The following is a 20899-nucleotide window of genomic DNA, read 5'->3' as shown; positions in this document are numbered from 1 at the left end:
CAATTTTTGTTTTATTTTTATATAAATTAAAGTATGGAGAATGCCAACTTACTATGAATTGTCATATTCATATCGATGTGTCAATAAAATAAAATTTATATAATATTATGATGAGAAACATTTAAATAATTATTTACTTTATATAATAATTATATATTTTGTAAAAAGATTAAAATCTTTTCACAGTTATAATTATTTTAATAAAATTATTAAAAACAAGTTAATTAAATAATAATATTTTTTTTCAAATAGTAAATAGTAAAAGTTATTAAAAACAAATAACATATTTTACTATAATTTCTAAAAAAATTATTTTATTTATAGTCATATTTTCAATAATTAAATAATTATAAAAATTTTTAACATGATTTTCATGAAAAAAATATTAAAAATATTATTTTATATGATTTAATATAATTTATTTTCATAATACATGATCATACATAAATATTTTAAATTTATAATTTATAATTATTCTCAAAACACTATATTTTAAAAAATTATATTTAAAATTAAGTTTCATTTCAACTAAATTACTTAATTTTTAAATAATTAATTTTAAAAAAATAATTTAAAACATATTTTTTAGAATAATTTTATAATTTTAAACGATTAATTATGCATTATTAAAATGAATTATGATAGATCATAGAAATTGAATTAAAATTATGAATGTAATCTGCATAACTAATTTGTTAGTGATATTAAACATTAAAAATTGAATTATTTATTATTTTTTTAAAATATGAACTGACTTGTTTTTCAAATGTTTTAAAAATTAATTTATAAATTATCATAATTTTTTAAAATATACATATAATATTTTTTCAAAAAAGATAGGTAGAATTCTATAATTTAAATATTAGATAAAATTTTAAATTTAAAATAAAAAATTGAATATATTTAAACACATATGTTCATTTTAATTATAAAAATAACAGACAGCTTTATTTTTTTACTCGAAATATAAAATTTCATTAATTTGAGACAGAGGAGGTGATCTGATAGGGGCTGAAACTCAAAGATGGACCCGGCCCGCAGATGGCTCCAGAAACTTCCTCAGGTTCGACTCTTTTCCCTTGCTCGTGCGATTTTAAAAAATAAAAAATAAATAAAAATTAATAATAAAGAGACACCTAAAAGGCGAAAGCCCAGGCTTTTCATTTTGGTTTTTTACATGCCATTGGAGCACCGATGCAGTGCTAAGACGATACAGCCCGGTGCAACTAAAAGCTTGCTTTGAGTCCCGCCACCGAAGCCGGAACGAAACCTAGACCGCTTCACTTGCCTCTCAATCATCGTCGGCCGCCAGTGTCAGTAATCTTTTGGGGCTTTATCTGCTTTTAACTGCATGGAATTGGATGTTATATTTCAGCTGAAAATACTGATAAATTTGAGTCTCTTTGATTACACGTTAAGTGTGCTTGTTCCTATATTGAAATTATTTCTGTTACCTATAACAATTCAAGGGTCAGCATATGTTGTGAATTTTACTATTGTTAGTTTCTTTTATTGAGAATAGATTGAGTTGCGAAATTTAGGTCAAAGGTTTGAGTTTCAAATTTTTATTAAGCAGCGTAGATGTGTAACTCACACCTTTATATTGTACCCACAAAAAAAAAACCTATAATTACTTATGTTTTGCTTTTTATTCAAATGCATGTGGAAAATTCACATTTTTATTCATTTATTTTATATTAAAAATGTAGTGTATTTAATTGTTTGTATTAGCTTAACTATCTGCATATATTTCCTTCTCTGCAAGTGAGATTGTATTTTCATTTTATTTCATTAGGCAGAATGGCTAATGAAGAATATAAGGTTAATGGGTCGAGTTCTCAGAATGAAGGGTGTCCAAAGTCCAGTGCAGAAAGGGCTACAAGTAGGAAGAATAAAAAGAAAAAGCAATCGCAGGAAAGTGTAAAAACGGAGCATGAACAGGAGATCAATGAACACAGCCCTCCAGCTGGAGGGAATTTACAAGCTGGTGATATGAGGGTGGAAAGTGGGAAAAATAAAATAAAGAAGAAATTGTTGGAGGAAGCTTCTTTAAGCAAGGAAGGTAGTAAAAAATCTAATGGTGAGAGGAAAAAGAAAGTAAAGGAAACAAAAAGGCAATTATTACGTAAAGCTTTGAGGATGAAGAGGAAGATGTTAATACAGTGGGTTTTCCACAGGAGGTGAATCCAGCAGCTGAAGGTGGAAAAATTGAAACTGCAAAAGGCAAGGAAGAAGAAGAGGATCCAAAATCCAATGTTGAAATGGTCAATAGGCTTAAAAAGAAGAAGAAGAAGAATAATAAAGAGCAGTTACTAAAGGATGCTGCTAAGGCTGACAAGCGTGGTGTTTGCTACTTAAGTCGAATCCCTCCCCACATGGATCATGTAAAGCTTCGTCATATTCTTTCCCAATATGGAGAAATACAGAGGATCTACCTTGCACCTGAAGGTGACCAATTGATAACTATTCAATTCTTAACTTTTTCTCTTATTCATCTTTCTGATTAGCCATATTAGCAAACCTCCTCAAGTTATGTGATAGTAAGCAGTTAATCAATTAAAGAGAATGCATTATTTTACTCTATAGATCTCGCTGCTCGAGTAAATCGCAAAAGAGCTGGTGGATTTCGAGGTCAAGAATTCTCTGAAGGGTATGTTAAAAGGAAAAAATGCTGTTAAATTTATGCTAAACAATTTAACATAGCTTCATAGAATTAACAGCTAATATTCCTAGGATACTCTGGATCTCTCTCTCTCTCTCTCTCTCTCTCTCTCTCTCTCTCTCTCTCTTTGTGTGTGTGTGTGTGTGTGTGTGTGTTTATAACGACCTACTTGACATTGTATCTTTGATTTTGTTTAACATAGAAAGATTGCATTAAATTGCTATTTAAGTAATCAACTGATTCTCCTCGTCTGTAACCTGCAGGTGGGTTGAATTTACCAATAAGAGCATTGCAAAAAGGGTTGCGAATATGTTAAATGGTGAACAAATAGGTTGGTAATTAATTGCAATGATTTTTTTCCTATAAAATTTTGCATGTAATTTATAAATAAGCTCCTTGGTGTTCTTATTTGTGTATATTTTGGACAGCGGAGTAAGAATTAGCTTTCACGTAGAAAAACCAATAAAATCGAAATGCTTAAAAGAATGAAAGTAGGTAAAGCCTGTGGACCCGATGGAATACTAATTGAAGTGTGGAAATGTTTGGGAGATATGAGAGTGACATGGTTAACTAAATTGTTTAATAAGATTCTAAATTCAAAGAAAATGCCTAATGAATGGAGGAGGGGTATTTTAGTACCCATTTTTAAAAATAAGGGAGACATACAGAGTTGTTCAAACTATAGGAAAATTAAACTCATGAACCATACTATGAAGCTATGGAGAGAGTTGTCGAACATCGACTACATCATGACACTTCTATCTCTCCCAATCAATTAGGCTTCATGCCCGGTCGTTCAACTATGGAAGCGATCTTTCTCATTAGAAGCTTAATGGAGAAATATAGAGATGTGAACAAAGATCTACAAATGGTTTTTATCGATTTGGAGAAGGCTTATAATAGTGCTCCAAGAGATGTCTTATGAAGAGTGTTAAAACAAAAGAGGGTATCTATTAGGTACATACAAGTGTTGAAAGATATATATGAAGGAGTAACTACTATTGTGTGTAGACCCTTATTTTGTGATGAGTATGTGCATTGAGGCCGTGGGAAACCCGATGATGAAAAATTATATGACTGTAAGATGTAATTGGAGGCATTGAGCTGAATTATTAATTTCGTGGCATGATCTTGAAAAAATAAAAATAATAATAAAGTTTTGAGAAAATTAATTTAATTAAATTTAAATAAAATTTTATTTTGTTTAAATTTAATATGGGTAGTTTTTTTAAATGGATCTAATTAAGTTTAATTGGGCTCCATGGGCCTAAGAAAGCCTAGTTAGGAATTTTAAATGGGACCCATTTAATTATTTTCTAAAAATTAAAATAACAAAATATCTCTCTCCTCCTTGGCCCCACTCTCTTCCTCACTCCCTATTGGTGCCTTCCATTTTTTCCTATCTTCCTATTGGTTGAAACACCTCACCCATATCCCAGTCTTATTCGAATTCTGCAATCGCAGTTGTTTAAGTCATCTAAACTTTATCACCCTAAGACTCCAAATCCTACCACACCTCTTCTTCATTCCCTATTGGTGCCTTCCATTTTTTCCTGTCTTCCTATTGGTTGAAACACCTCACCCATATCCCAGTCTTATTCGAATTCTGCAATTGTAGTTGTTTAAGTCATCTAAACTTTATCATCCTAAGACTCCAAATCCTACCACACCTCTTCCTCATTCCCTATTGGTGCCTTCCATTTTTTCTCTTCCTATTGGTTGAAACACCTCACCCATATCCCAGTCTTATTCGAATTCTGCAATTGTAGTTGTTCAAGTCATCTAAACTTTATCATCCTAAGACTCCAAACCCTATCACACCTCTCTCCCAAAACCCTATAAATACCCTACTAGAGAAGAGAAGAAGGGGAGGATGGGAGGAAAGAGGTAGAGAAAATTCAGAATTATAAGAAATTTAGAGATATTTAAGACTCTTTGAGTTCTTCCTTACTATTTTTTTTTTTCTTCAAGAAGATTTTCATACAAGATTTCTGGAAGGTCAGTTTTTATTGTTTTCTTTTCAAGATCTATGCCACACAATATTTTAATTCTATGCTCTTTGTCTTCAATTTATTTTATATGTTCATATAGATCATGTAATTATGTTTAATTTGAGGGGATACACAACTCTGCACATATTTAGTTTCTGTTTCTCGTACTTTTATTATTTTTCTTTATTTTCTTTATTTTTTTTTTATTTACAAACAAAATTGGTAAGTAGCCCTAAGGTAAGTACCAAATAGGGCATTTGCGCCGAGCTTATATAGAGCTAAACGGGAGTAAGCCAGGGATATCATTGTCATACTAGAAGAGAAGACCCTTTTTTAAGGGTAGGTTACCCCAATGGCAACTGCATTTACCAACAAGTAAGTAGCTCTAAACTTCTCGAATAACCATTGGCATGAAATTGTAGTAATAATAGAACTTTCATTTGGTAAATTAAAAATTAACTTTGTTTTTAATTTAACTGACTTTTGCATGTAATTAATTTAAATAAATACTTTGTAAATTAAAATTAATCTTGTTTGTAAATTAAACTAATATTGGCATGTAAAATAAATTTAATTTAATACTTAGTAATTGTAAAATAAATTTGCATGTTAAAAATCTTTATTAGGTTGTGATTGTTTGGGACTTATGTGATATTAGAATAAATTACACATGTACATAGTTAACTTAGTTCAATTATCCTTAGGGTAACTTGGTGAAAATTAATTAATTAGGTTAAATAGAAACATAGGGTTATTTGAAATTGAATTTGTTTGTAAATTAAATTCCCAATAATAAATTAATTTTAGTCATCTGGTAAATATCATTTAAATAATTAGCAACCCCATAGATAGGAATTACTTGTGCATGAAAATTGTGTGTAAACAACAACCCTTTTTGTGAATTACTTGCGTGTGTAGGATTAGAATTGCATTTTTTAGGATAAAGTTTAATAAAGGAATAATAAACAAGACTTCTAGAAACATTAGTAGAGGACTGGCACTCGAATTAACAAGGTTAGACCAGGCGTAAGGGGTGCCTAACACCTTCCCCTTACGTACCCACTATTCTGAACCTAGACATTGGGCTATGGTAATGACGGTTGTGAAAACTTTGCAAGGAGTAAGTTGCCATCCATGACCCTCGGAAGAAACACTGAATATGTCCCGGTTATTACCCGGGTGGCGACTCCTGTCTATCTATGCCTTCGTGGCATAAATCCTTAGTACCGTGGTAGTGTTATGGGAAGACGGTACTTACCAGTGGTTTGATTCTATTAGGATTGTATGAAGTGCATGTCTAGGAAATGTTGTCTAAGGAGGTGGTACTTAAGTGAGACCATTGTGACTCCACCATCTTTCCTGGGCATTACCTGGTGCATTTTATATAATTCTAATGGATGATATTTCGCCTCACGCCCTACCCCTACATTGTGCGCACAGTGGGAGGGGACACAAGAGATTTTCCTATCTCAGTTAGTTGAATTACACCAAGGTTCAGCTGTAAACCCTTACCTTTTTACATTAGTTTTAGATGAATTGACGAAACATATACAAGAGAGTATCCCTTGGTGCATGATGTTTGTGGATGATATAGTTCTGATAGATGAGACGGGAGAATGAGTCAATAGAAAGCTAGAGCTTTGAAGAAGTACTCTAGAGTCAAAGGGCTTTAAGTTAAGTAGAACAAAGACAGAATATATGCATTGCAAGTTCAGTGAAGGCCGAACTAGTAATAGGAAAGGAGTTAGTTTGGATGAAGTGGTACTGTCCCAAAGTAATCACTTTAAATATCTCGGCTCAGTCCTTCAAGTAGATGGGGGATGTGAGGAGGATGTTAGTCAGAGAATTAAAGCCGAATGGTTGAAGTGGAGACGTGTCACAGCAGTTTTATATGATCGCAAAATTTCCAATAAGTTGAAAGGAAAATTTTACCGCACAGTCATACAACCGGCCATGTTATATGGTAGTAAGTGTTGGGCACTGAAGGAGTCGTATATGTCTAAGATAAGAGCTGCGGAGATGAAAATATTAAGGTGGATGAGTGGCCATACTAGACTAGATAAATTCCGTAACGAGGGTACTAGAGAAAAGGTAGGAGTGGTGCCAATTGAGTATAAGTTGAGAGAAGAGAGATTGAAGTGGTTTGGTCATGTGAAGCGTAGATATACAAATGCTCCAATTAGACAAGTAGTGCACAGTAGGTTAGATGATAGAAAGAAAAGAAGAGTTAGACCAAAACTGAGAGTAGTACATGACATAAAAAGTATTTCAGAGGATTTAATACAAAATTATTTAGAGTGTAGAAAGAGAATCCGTATAGTCCACCCTAAATTGTTTAGATAAAGATTTTAGTTGAATTGAGTAACCTTATCAAAATTCAGTGACCAAAATTGAAATTCAGTGACCAAGTTCACTGACAATGAGCTATGAAAAAGTTGCCAACTTCCAAATAATTCCTAACTTATTGCTGAATCAATGAATAAATGAATTAAAAAAACACATGAAATTTGAAGCACCAGCAATAAAATTATAAAGAAAAATAAAAAAGCATGGACAAAAATGGAAAAAGGAAAAGGAAGAAGGGGGACGGGGTAATGTACAGTGTCCCAAATCTGCAGCTTGATGGGTCGGCCATCGATGGTTGCCATACGAGCACCAAACTCAACACCGATAGTGAGATCGTGTACGGGTTGAAACCTCTTATCCGTGAATTGCAAGAGTAGACATGATTTCCCTACTCCTGAAATCCAAAGGACACCCAATCCAAACTCTCAGTTGAGAAAATTAAATTCCAGAAAACAAAATTATACCCAAAGAGAGAGCAAAGAAAACAAACCGATGTCTCCGATGATTATGTACTTGAAGAGGTAATCGTAAGACATTGAAGAAGACAAGGGAGGTGAAAACGACAAGTGTCACACCCTACTCCCCTGTAAGATGTAACATGATCCCGTAGTATACCTAATGAACTACCGTACTTCTCCTACCGATAATCCATTAAATATACTACAAGGGATTTTAAAACAATTTTCGGGAAATTTAAGTCATAGATTAAAATCTGGTGTTATAAAATTTTTTCAAAATTTCGGCAAAGTGCCAACTGTATTTTGAGAAAACAGTTCTTCAATCCTGCAAAAGAAAATGTTCCCAATATGTTTTCTCAAATACAACTTCAATAACTTCATTTCAATTCATAATTCAATTCTCAATAAACAATCAATTCATTTTCAAACTACTCTCATCATAAAGAAACATTTCATTGATTACAAGACTCAAAAGTTATAATACAAAACTATTCAAGTAAATGAAATCTCAAATTTACATTTACAATAATTTACATTTAATTACATACCAAAATATTTTACAAGAGTTTTTATACAACTGCTCAAATAATTTACATACATATTATTACATGCATACATCAAAACCTATGTACATGGGTATATCTATGATATACCTGGAGCTGATCTGAATGTATCTTCAAAGAAATTTACTCAACTGCTCTATGCTCTTCTTACTGCGACAAGACATACAAAGTTATCGCTGAGTGGTGAACTCAGTGGTGCACAACTATAATTTAAAACATAATACAATATACATTGACAAAATTTACAGTAAATAATTTGGAAATCTGAATACTCATCAAATTCCAAAACTCAAAATATTCATTGCCAATAATGTGAATCATTTGTATAAAATGACTTCAATCATGAAATTCAATTTATCAAATCATAACTAACCATTTAGGTAATCCCAACAAAATCAATTATACATAAGTCATAATTGAAATCACAATTCTTTACCATTCAAAAGCCATTCTGTATCTCAAAAACCATGCTGTATCTCAAAAATCATTCTTTATCTCACTAACTATGCAAGACTAATCCGAAAGGGCCATATTCGATGTGATTCTAACTCCCTATGGTCGGGGAGGTCGAATCAGATTCTAACTCTCTATGGTCGGGGAGGTCGAATCATCGTGCACAGTACCATCACAATAATAACTCGTCCGCAAGGGCCATAACGATAAAATAAACTTAGATCTAACCTCAAATCAGAGGAAAATCTAAGCCTGTGCACGTACCATGGTAATCAAAACACAACTAACTCCATTGTCTTCTCAACAAATGAGAGAGACGGGTAATAACCTAGTCAAGCATCTATAGTGAGATATAAAACAATATCACAATCCTTTTAGTGAGCATAAATCACAATATAATTCGATTCAAAGTCAATTCCAATATCCAATAATTTTTATGCTCATCACAATTCAAATCATAAATTTGTATTTTTTCATGAAAATTATCATCACAATTCAAAACATGTTCTATCACAATTTTTCAAAACATAATTTATTCAATCTATAACAATGCTTAATACTTGTGGAAACACCATTTCACAAAGCTAAATTCATCATACTATAACAATTTCAATAACCATTGAATTAAATCCAATGCTTGCTGAACATAATACATAAGAAAAATATGTCATTTAATCATATGAAATATTCAAAACAAAATCAGTTAAAAACTAGTTGTGCACAAACCTCTGATAACTGTCTCTTGGCTCTGACTCAGTGTTTCCTTCCCCTTCCCTGAGTCTTTGCTAACTGAGAAACACAATTTGAAGTGTTTCAATACTCATTTAAACTGTCTCTAAGAATAAGGTTCAATAATTAATTTATCGAATTCTATTATTTCCTTAGTCAACCTAATATGTCGACCCTCGATACGTTCTAGGTAAATTAGGTTTTAATGTTACTAATATGTCACATTCAATAGTCTTTTAGGGTTGGTACATGTTACCAAATTCATTTCCGTGTATACTGCATTTTCTTGCAATTTGCTGGATTTCGGGATACTAGTTTGACTTAGCCGGACGACCTAGTTCCCTCAGTTTTCGGGTTTCGGTCAAAACTATAAACTTGTAGATCTATGTCTTATTGCACGCGGGGCAAAATTTCAGGTCATTCTGAGTTATGTAGACCAAGTTATGGTCATTTTACTATTGCTGGTCAAATTGCATCAAAATTGGTCACTTTAGGTCATTTTAGGTCAATTTTGGTTCGGCCAGTTTTTGGACCCGAACTTGTGCAAGCTGTTTGACTTGCTTATGGTCATTTCTGGGCTTTGGTGTCTTCATAAGACTTGTAGATATGGGTCTTAACTATTCATGGTTAAAATTTCAGGTCAATTGGACCTGTTTTGAGTGAGTTATGGCCTAAACACTAACTACTGCCCAAATGGTCAATTTTCAAGCCTTATTTGCACTTAATCCGGATTTGGTCATTTTTCATGCTACCTTGCAAGCAGAATTTTGGCAAGCTTTCTTCATGAAAGTTGGCACATTTTGTGCCTAGTTTCACCTCCAATTGGTCTCATACCAATTGGAGCCACACATTTAAAGTTATAGGCCTAAAACACAAACTGCCTTATTGAAATTCTTGCATACACATCAAGCATCACTTTTAACACTCACCAAACTTAACATTCAAACCAATTCTGGTTGTACCACAACCTAAACATAATTTATAACATATTATAGGTCATTTTGGCAGCTTGCAATTACATTCAATGTGCACAACAAGTGCAGAATTTGTCCAACTCAATTTACAACAATTCAATCACCAATTCATGCTCATTTACATGTCCCACTTCACACCACCATACATACACTCAAACTGCCATAACAACCAACACATTTTAATATCATTATTCCATAAACCAAGTATGAATTCCAGCATTCCTCAAGAGTTAGCAAACTGCCACAATGGTACACTTACATTCCATTACTTTCCAAGCTTTAAATTTCATTTTACATTTATATATACTAAGTGTACATTACCCAAATAATTTCCTACACAATATAGATTTAATCAATCATTTAATTCACCATTTACAATCACAAATAAACTGCCTTCAAGGTGTTTCCATGGCTGCCAAAAGTACACATTCACATTCAACATCAAACCTCAAAAAATTTCTTCATAAATCAAACACCCATAACATCCTTACAAACTTAATGAAGCAATAACCCAAAAATACAAACTTACCACTTTGGAAATTCTTCAAAATCTCTCCAAAACTTAGTTTTCTTGTTGCCTATCTACTGCCTATGGTGTGAGGATTAACTTTAATGAAGGAAGGTGCATGGAAAGTGGCTTAGATCAAGCTTGCATGAAGCTTTAACCCATGCGTCCATGGAGGAACTCCATTCTTGGTTTCGGCTGCCCTTTTGAAAGGTTGAAGAAGATGAAATATTCTGCCCATTTTAGCTCTTAAGTGTCCCACATAATATTTATTTAATCCCCATAGTGCTCCACTTACATAAAATCAATTATTTTATATGTTTAAATATGTTAATTACCTAATTTGAACTCCATTTTTGCTATTTATATTAGGTACCCCTAAATTAATTTTTCATTATATTTTTCAAGTGTAATATTATTTATTTTTAATGGACATTTAGGTCAAAAGACAACTTGGGGTGTCAAATGACCATAATGCCCCTGTTCGGGTTGCATTCCCGATTTTTCGGTAACACCGGGTTTTGTCCGTTTTTCGATTTCTCACTTTTCTTTGTACTAATTATTTAATTTTTCTTTGATATTTCTAATGATATTTATGCTTCAATAAATATTTATTTGAGTCCTAAAAATATTTTCCAAGGTTTCCCATGGTCCAGGGCTAGTAAACGGTCCACGCCGTGACTTCCCGGTATGGTCACCCATCGCTAGGGTTCTCGGCTCGCTTAACTTGATTGCATTTCTTTACTATTATTTTTCCTTTGTTTTTCTTGTATTTTCTTTTCTTGTATTTTATTATTTTATGTCTCCTCACTCATATCGAAGTGTAGTTCTAGGCATTCTAGCTGTCCGGACAACACTGGTCATTGGAACAGTAGAACGCACTACCGAACATAGGGGTGTTACAACAAGTCGCAGAGAAAGGTTGAAGACGAATAGGAATTTGGGCTGAGAAGTTGAGAATTAATAGAACAAAGAAGCAGCTTGACGTTTAAATTACCGACATGCCATTTGCCATCTCTTTTTGCTTACGGCTGCTTCAGATTGCTTATTCATTCATTTAATTTTTTTTATTATTAAAAATTTAAATTTTAAATTTTACGATCTTAATAATTTATAGTTTTCATATTTCTTTTATTTTTTTAATACTTTATTTTTTTTTAATTCTAAATAAATCATATAAAAGAAGGTGCTTTAAAGCATGAAAAATTACGTAGTTTTACTTTTGGTGCGGCTCTGAAAAGTTCAAACTAGCTTTATCATGTTACATTAAATATTAGCAGAATTTTCGTGTTATGTGCAGTAATTAATATTTATATGTCAAAAGAAATAAAAAAAATATATAAAAAATTTAATTAAATTATTAAATTATTATTAACTATTTAAAAAATTAAAATTTTAAAATATTAACAACAAACTTTAACTTAATTTAATAAATTAATAATTACTCTTAAATGAATGATCTTAAAAGTTATAATATTTTTTAATATTTATAGGTTATTTTTTGTATATAATAATAATAATAATAATAATAATAATAATAATAATAATAATAATAATAATAATAATATAATTATTTTAAAATAATAAAAATAAAATAATATTAAAATAAATTAAAATTTATTAAATATATAAAAAAGAATAGGAAAAATTTTTAAATATTGATTTTTCTTCAAAGTAAATATAGGTCTTGATTTTACTATGATTGACCTTTTTAAATTAAAATTAGGGAATATAATAATATGTAATAATTATATTTAATAATTATATATTGTAGCTGTTTAAAAAATATTAAAAAACTTAATGTTGGCTTTATGAATGACAATTATATTTAGTAATCAATATTTTTCTATCAGTTAAATTTGAAAGATCAAAATAATTAAGAATTATATTTAAAAAATAAAATTATATAATAATTATATATTATAACTGTTTAAGAAATATAAAAAAAATTATCATTAATAAATTTAATTAAAAATTACTACTTGATATAAATGTGATAGATTTAAAATTTTATCTCCTCTTGAATTTATTTTATAAAAATTTACACTACCCCTTTATCAAGAAGTGACAATAGAATATATATAAAATTAACATAAGTTAAATTTCTCATTTATCATAACTATAAAAATAAAATTTTATTTTATTTTTTTATAATTCATTATATATGTAGCATTTAATATATATTTAAAAATATGTCTTTATTGAATATGTGCTAAAATAAGATAAATAAAAATAAACTAACATTAAAATAAATTAAAATTTATTAAATATATAAAAAAAAGAGAGGGCAAAGTATTTAATTTTTATAGTATAATTTTAAATTATTTTATTAATTTTAGGATAGATAATTGTTAAATTTTTATAATTAAATGAAATAATTAAAAATTTAAGAATAATTAAATAAGAAATTTATAAAATTATTAAAATATATCTAATATTTTTAATTAGTTAATCTTAAAAATTATGGTAATAATTGTAATAATAAAGATATTTAATGATAATAGTAATGGTAATAATTACTTACACTAATTAGTATAATTATTAAATATAATAATTTCTATATGATAAATGTTACATGATAGTACTAAAATTTAAAATGTCATGTGACAGTAGTAAGAGAAAATCTTCTTATTTTATAATGCCATATAACAGTATCAAAATTTAGAATGTCACATGACAACTAAAAGAAAACCTCTTTACTTTATATATATATATTTAAATTTAAATTTATGTATTTATTATATATATTATAATTAATTTTTATAAATCTTGATAAAAATATTATCGAATATGTATTAGACGCGCTCATTTGCTTTTATTATTGAGAATCTATAGTTTTTTTTTTTATAATTTACTATTTTATAAATAACCATTAATACTTGGGTGATAAAATTTGTATTGCAATTTAAATATTCTACAAATAATCATAATAAATTTTTTTTAAAAATGAATAAAATTATTTTGCCCCAAACCCAAGTTGTAATATTATATGATTTTTTTTTGGGATAAAATTTCAAATTCCCTCAATTAAAAAATCTTTAAATTAATATATTAATTTTTAATGTTATATTTGTTAAAAGATTTTGAAGGCAAACGCTTAGTATGAGTCTCATTCATTCAATAAGAAGCATCATTGATTTGCTGTCAATTCAAATTCCATTATGCCAAACCAATATGTGAAGTACACAGTATATGTTCAAATCTGAAATTTCATTGAGAAAATTTTCAAACCCTTGGTCAATATAAATATTTTTCTATACTTTTTTATTTTGATTTATATAAATATGCAAAATTTAATTTATAGAATATTTAAAAAAATGTAATTTATTATTTAAATTTAAATTTTTTTTTCAATTGTTACACTCTTATTAAAATTAAAACTCAATACCTTACAGCTATAAAAATGACTCTAATATGACTAAAGCTCATTAATTACAAGATTTAAATAATAAATGTCGTTATCATAATTATAACATAAATTAAATTTACAAATGTCTTGAGCCGATCATATTTAAAAATTGTATTTACAAAATATTTTATAAAATTCTTATAATTAATAAAATCACTCATCTATTTAAGCTCTGTTATAGTCCTCTCGCTTAATTTTAAGTGGCTCACTAGTCATAAATCCAGTTTCATTTTCTTCTATATGCTGTATAGACATTGAAGTATTAAAAGTGCTAGAAATCAATTTACTTAGAGTTTTGAATATGCTTTAATTAGATTTTTAGTCTTGTGTTCTCTTTGTTGTGTTCGAATCAAATAGGTCTTGTACCCTTCTAGAGGAGCATTTTCTTGCCATTACCCTTCTAGAATAAGAGGTTCTAAAGGTAGGGATAGGATACTAGAGCTGCAACCTGCAAGGCAGGAGAAGATGAAAAGGAGCACAATCATTTGGCATACCTTTCCACTTTATACATGTACAATGGTATCTACAAATGAATTCCGTGTCTACAAAAGGTTCAGTCATGGTTGTCTTGACATATCTCTTTACATTCCCTCACAATGATACATTCCTTTCGCTCTATAACAGAGAATCCTCCCTCCAGAGTATTGGGACCACCAAATATGCAACATAAATTTCAAATCCTTCCCACCTGGTTAGATTCCAATGTTGAAGTTCTACTCCTTAATGATAATGATCCCAATGTTTCATGAACATCAAAGTTCCAATAAACCAATGAAATGAAATCAGAAATCCTCTAGATTAGAAAAGATTTAGCTATAAGGATGAACTTTGGAGTCATTTCAATTTCAAGACTGAAGTTTCGAGTTCAAACTCAGTCGAAACCAAATATCAATTGAAAAAAGGTGGTTTGGATATCAATAATATCCATGTGGGTGTAACTTGTAAGACACCACTTTGCACAATGGCGCGGTGCTATCCTAAGTAGGCATCGTACCCATGCTAAGAAATGTGTGCTACTGTTCCCCTAATGTTCAATTTCTTGTCAAAATGGTGCAAGAAAAGAAGATCAGAATTCATTGCTAGAATTTCTTTGCCAGCCTAGTTACTGCCACGCTGAAAAATAGAACCAGTAATGGAGCACATAAATTCCAAATATGACTGATTCAACTAGACTATCTCACCACCAGACCATGAATGCCACTGGTATGGAGCAAAAACGTTTCAATATGGATTCATTGAGGTTTTGAAATGGGAAATTACAAAAGATACTGTCATCCCAAAGGCCACAAAGAACAAAATAAAGTTGTTAAAATCTAAACCATAATGTTGATGATTTTCACTCTTCCATTGCATCATTTCCTTCAGTAACTTCCTCTTTATGCTTCAATGGTGTAATCTTTGTTAAAAGGACCTCTGCAAACAAACAAACAAACAAAAAATATAAATAAATAATAACAAAAAGAAATTTAAGCAATTTATCACTAACTTGAAACTAATAAAGAACAACATATGTTTGACCATACTAAAACAATAACAATTCCAACATTCCAGTATTGAGAAGTGAAAAATGCAGTTCAATGACTTAGTTCATGTGCTGTTGATTTATCTGGTTTCCACAAGCACTGTTGATTTATCTGGTCTCCACAAAGCAAATGTGAAATGTACTAAAAGGCATCAATCCTCCCAGTCATAGAAAATGTCATTATATTTCAATTCACTTCATTATAAAGCAAAAAACTGACAAGGTGCCATGCCCTTGCAGTTTGATCAACAGATAAGTGGTTAACTGATGTATGAGGTTGAGTCCAAAGAAGCCCGAGAGTTGGGTTAACAAAACCATACACATCCCTTATTAAAATTTCTCTATAAGCATAGATTTCAAAATATGTGCGATAGCAGAATTAAATCTAGAAGTGGCAGCAGAGAATGCAAGAAAGCTTATTCATAAAACATAGAAAGAAATTAGATACTGACCGGTCTTCTTTGGAAAAGTGTACCCTCTTGAACTGATATAGGTACGTGGATTCGGTAACATGTGGTTTCTCAAGTATTCCTTGTGTCCCTGTCCCAGCACACATTATGAGGGAAAATTTTCATCAATTAGGGCTCCATTTATTTTGTGGAAAATAACTTATATATGAAAAATGTTTTCTACTGAAATTGTTTTTTAAGGGTTGTAGTGTTAAACTAATAGTACGTGTTTATATCATATATGTACAAGTATTTTCACATTTTAATAAGAGTGTCAAAGTTATGAAAGTCAATTTCCTTAAAATTGGTTTAATTTTTCCTTTGACCAAAAAAATAGTTTCCGTTGGCCATCTTCTGAGTGCCCAAATACTAGGAAATGTAGAAAATATTTTCCCCCAAAAAAAAAAAATGGAGCCTAGATCTCAAGAAATTTTGACAAAGACGGGCAATTGGCTGAAAATCACGTACCTTTGTAATAACACAAACATCAACATTGCTTCCACTTCCCAAGTCATTGAATACACCAGAGCATATCGCTTCACAGACAAGCTTTATACCTTCATCCCTCTACAAAGATAAAATTATTAACTGAGATTCAATAGGACAAAAAAAGGGAAGGCAATACCAGCTAGGGATTATATATTTCTTTTGAATTATTTTTATTGAGTAGCAATTTATCATTGTAAATTCATGCAGTCAATCATTTGATAATATATATTTCCCAACTATGTTTATAAACCAGACTACTAGCATCTTCGGATGATAATAATTTTTTAAAACTGTAGCTGTACTGATTTCTTTTTTTCTCTTCACACCACAAATCTAAAACACTATTAACAAACTTACATTCAATCCTTCTCTGTACTTTGATTCAAAAATAGCCATAGCAGCAAGTGAACCAGAACCCATTGTAGCAAATGGCAATGTGTCAGTTGATCCATGGGGATATATCTGCAAAATAGCCATAGCATTCACAAGAAATCAGACAATTTCATAATTTAAAAGAATGCTTCCAAGTAGAAAAGCACCTGTCATCACAAGGAAACTCACAGTATGTAAATGAGGGCCAGTGCAATCAACCCCACCAAGGACCAAAGCAGCCGAGACATAACCTTGATAGCTGGACAAAACATTAATCAGTCAGGATGTATGATCACTATAAAGAGATACATCATGAAATAAACAAAGTCAGAAACAAGAGAAACTCAACTTGAAAAGATGCTTCTTAAGAAGAGTCAGTGCTGTGATAACCCTTGACTCTCGGCCTGTATGGTAGCGATGCAACTGCAGCTGTGAGCTGACCATGTCTACGCAGATGCAAACACAATGACAATGCATTAGGTCTAGTGACAAGAAAATGAGGAAAAAACTACAAGTTTCCAGCATTTTCAATGAAGAACTGTGACTACCATAATCCTAAAAATACCTGTTACTGCCTCAGTATCAGCAGCAGTTCCAGCTCCACAACAATAAATGTTTGGTGCCATATAATGAATCTTTTCACAATTCTTATCACAAACTATGGGTCCCTCTGTTGCTCTAGTATCCGCTCCGAGAATGACACCATCCTATATGGAATAAAGTAGACAAAAGAATAAATATATAAACTAAACAAGTTAGAATGTTTGAAACACTGGGCTAAGGTTTAGCCAAGCAAAGATGCCAAGTGCTTAGCAGAAAATGCACTAACCAATATAGCAATCACCAAAACTCAAGAAATGGTAACACACATACACCACACCCATTAAGAATAACATGATAACCTTTCTGCCCCAGCTCACTGACACAGGAACAATATACAGCCCAGAAAACTTAGTCAAATCCTATTCCTAGGCTGTTTAGGATCCCTTTTCTACATTCTTTAGGATTTTTTTTTTTCTCTTTTCCTATTCCTTTTAGGATTTATGTTTGTAAAAGCCTAAAATGCAAGCATTGATGCAACTAGTGTTATTTAGAAATGTGCAAAAGATACCAAAATACTTAATAAGTTTATAACCTCCCAAAAAAGGGAAACAAAAACACACGATTAGAGACAACATTTTGTGAGAACCCAGCATGGCACAAGAAGACTAATTCTTTGCCTAGAAGATGCAACCTATCAATGCTCAACTCAAAGTGGCTCGTTATGGCTTGCAACATATATTAACCAGAAAAATTAATCAATCTAATAAAGTTTCCTTCACCCTTATATCAGCACTGAAAATCTTTACTGGTGAACTGAATCACACTACGGATTAACTACAGGTCAAAATCCCAAAATGAATTGCAGATTTTGCCAACCCTTCATGCATCTCACAGTAGATTAGGAGACTAAGAAAGCAATCAAATTGACTAAGTAAAATTAACGAGAACAAAGTATCAAACTGGGTTTTAGCTCCAAATTCTACAGAAAAATGGAAATTAACATACTTAACATATAAATACAGTTTTAGCATTATCGTACCTGGAAAACTATGCCAACAATTGTAGTTCCTGTTTTCCTAAAGGAGGGAGGGTTAACTCCCTTCTTTGCCAGCATATCATTTCTTCTACAGAGATCGAAACTGAACCCACCCATTGGAGGAACATCTACCAGCGATTTCGACATTCTTTAGAAACTTGAAATTGAATTCTGAACCCACTACTTGAAAGCAAATGAAGAAAAATTAAATGCTAAGCACATAAAATAAGGACTTAGAAAATGAAAGAACTAAAGACCCATAAGAGATCTCAACGTAAAGACTAATGGGTACCTGTAATCGAATCGAGAAGTAGCAGAGACTACTGAATTATTGATCGATTTCGAGGTTTATTTTGGCTTTAGACAAGGCAACCTAGGGAAGAAGAAAAGATTGTTTTTGCTAAAGTGGGTCTCGTTTACAAGGTATTTGCCAATTCGGTTCTTTCTTACTCATTGGCAAATATGGGTTACTTATAAGCGCAGTATCTTCCTTATTAGAATATGAGCCTTATTTTTTATAATTAAATAAAAATTATTTTATTATATTTAAAAAATTATTATATTTTAGTGTTATGATATATTTAATAATTAGCTTATTTATTACATTAATAATTATTATTAAAAATAATAATAGTAATATTTCAGTCTTGTTTTATCTTTGTCTACACTAGCAATGGACCAATTTTTAAATATTGGATAGAATTTTTTCTATTATTTCTCTAAAAACTTTTTTATGCATCTAATAAAGAATTTAAATTTTAAATTTATCAAATATTTTTGGTGAATTTTTTTATAACCGATTTTACTTAAAATTTGAACTCAAGACTTTATGATTCAGAGAGATGATTTTAATACTACTTAATAATACTAAAATTATATATAGAATCATGAACTTTCAAGTTTAAATACTAATAGAGTCATATGAATAAAAAAAAATTAATTTAATAGAATGTAATTGTCTTCAGGATTGAAATTTCAAATTTAAACTCTAATTAGAATATATATATATATATATATATATATATATATATATATATATATATATATATATATGAGTAAGGAGAATTAAGAGTGTGAAAATTCTAATTTGCCTCTATTAGATAAATGATATATCTTTTGTAACACCCCTCACCCATCTGCAGTGTAATCGTGCAATGTGTGCTACATTCGGTACCGGAGCACCCTATCATGTCTTGTCGTGTACAATATTAATTTCATTATCTTACGGGTAGATTTTTTTTTTGTCACATTTCATTTTTATGGAGACCCAGATATAATCTCCTCTGTTTTATTAGTGCATAGCGGGTTCCATTACTTACCTGTTACAAATAATTTTATATCATTTTCATATTTTCATACATCATCATATTGCTCATATCAATTTTCCATGTATTATATCATATCATAACTCATATAATTTTCAAGAAAATAAATTTGATTTCATTCATATAAACTTTATACATTCATATAAAATTGTATACAATAATTTATAATTAATTTACATTCACAAAATATATATAATTTACTTACATACAATAACCAAAATACAAAAACCTAAATATACATGAGCCTTACCAAAATAGACTTCTGAGGTGACAACCTACACTGCAGCAGATCTGATCAAAATCTTATCTACGCTCTACTGTTGCTGCTGTTGCTGGTACTGGTCTTCCATACCTACGCGGGTAAGAACCAATGCGCTAAGCATAACGCTTAGTGGTGCATAAAATAAAGGAAAAATAACTAAATAATTGAAATATTTATTCCACGTATAACTTTATAAAGAAATATAGATTTCATGAGTTTATAGTCTTTTACATGTTTATAAAACTTTGGAAGCAATTAAGTTAATCGGGATCTTTTCTGTTCGTTTATTCCATGTTCAGTCTTATTACTTATACCTGTGATCTTTTCATGTACCTTTTTAAATTTAAGGTTTATTACTGATATCTGTGTCCAAGTAACTTATAACAAACTATAAAGATTGGATACACATGAGTATACTAGTTAAACATCCATATGTCTAACATGTATACATTTGTTATGTCAGGCACAAGACCAGCGGGCAGGTATAAAACCAAAAATAAAATAAGGCACAATGGTCAACGGACAGGCATAAAGCCAGTAGAACAACCATCTTAGACATATATTGTCTATCAATGATTATTCCTGTGGGCAGTACTGCAATCTGTAGTCCCTAATTGGTATACCAATCGATCCATGCTATATAAATAAGTCTAGGTATACTTTGGGCAAATTAGTATTATTAATTACTTATGATCTTATCATTTCATGTCATGCACTATTACTGCTTTATAGTAGTTTTATGTTAATTTATAGTGGGAAAATAGGTTCCCCCCCCCCCCCCTTCATTTTCATGTAACCTATACATTTAGCA

The 20899-nt window shown here is 30.6% G+C and overlaps 2 protein-coding genes across 2 annotated transcripts; one reads left to right on the top strand and one right to left on the bottom strand.

The window, feature by feature from the left end:
* The first annotated feature begins 1185 nt into the window (after nucleotides 1-1185).
* LOC110656539 (pre-rRNA-processing protein ESF2) lies at nucleotides 1186-3089 on the top strand. The gene is given in 5 exon segments (XM_058136368.1): nucleotides 1186-1313; nucleotides 1796-2131; nucleotides 2134-2448; nucleotides 2587-2650; nucleotides 2926-3089. Coding segments are annotated over 4 exon segments (786 nt in total). The 5' UTR covers nucleotides 1186-1313; nucleotides 1796-1800; the 3' UTR covers nucleotides 3002-3089.
* Nucleotides 3090-15296: 12207 nt separating this feature from the next.
* Nucleotides 15297-18959, bottom strand: LOC110656584 (proteasome subunit beta type-7-A). Its single transcript, XM_021813438.2, has 9 exons — nucleotides 18794-18959; nucleotides 18505-18681; nucleotides 17488-17629; nucleotides 17272-17368; nucleotides 17112-17181; nucleotides 16908-17012; nucleotides 16530-16628; nucleotides 16065-16152; nucleotides 15297-15503 (listed from the first exon to the last, which is right to left on the bottom strand). The coding sequence occupies exons 2-9, from the start codon at nucleotides 18646-18648 to the stop codon at nucleotides 15427-15429; spliced, it is 822 nt and encodes a 273-aa protein (XP_021669130.1). The 5' UTR covers nucleotides 18649-18681; nucleotides 18794-18959; the 3' UTR covers nucleotides 15297-15426.
* Nucleotides 18960-20899: the final 1940 nt, after the last annotated feature.

This window comes from Hevea brasiliensis, chromosome 15 (assembly GCF_030052815.1).
Source record: "Hevea brasiliensis isolate MT/VB/25A 57/8 chromosome 15, ASM3005281v1, whole genome shotgun sequence".
Lineage (NCBI taxonomy): Eukaryota > Viridiplantae > Streptophyta > Magnoliopsida > Malpighiales > Euphorbiaceae > Hevea > Hevea brasiliensis.
This window is presented reverse-complemented; position numbering and strand designations above follow the sequence as displayed.

Bases quoted from the DNA above. Each gene is read 5' to 3' on its own strand.
- LOC110656584 (XM_021813438.2), bottom strand. From the start codon at position 18,648: ATGTCGAAATCGCTGGTAGATGTTCCTCCAATGGGTGGGTTCAGTTTC. The intron at 17,630-18,504 runs GTACGATAATGC...TATTCCATATAG, and splicing joins TTGTTGGCATAGTTTTCCAG to GATGGTGTCATTCTCGGAGC. The intron at 17,182-17,271 runs GTTGAGTTTCTC...TGTTTTGTCCAG, and splicing joins CTTAAGAAGCATCTTTTCAA to CTATCAAGGTTATGTCTCGG.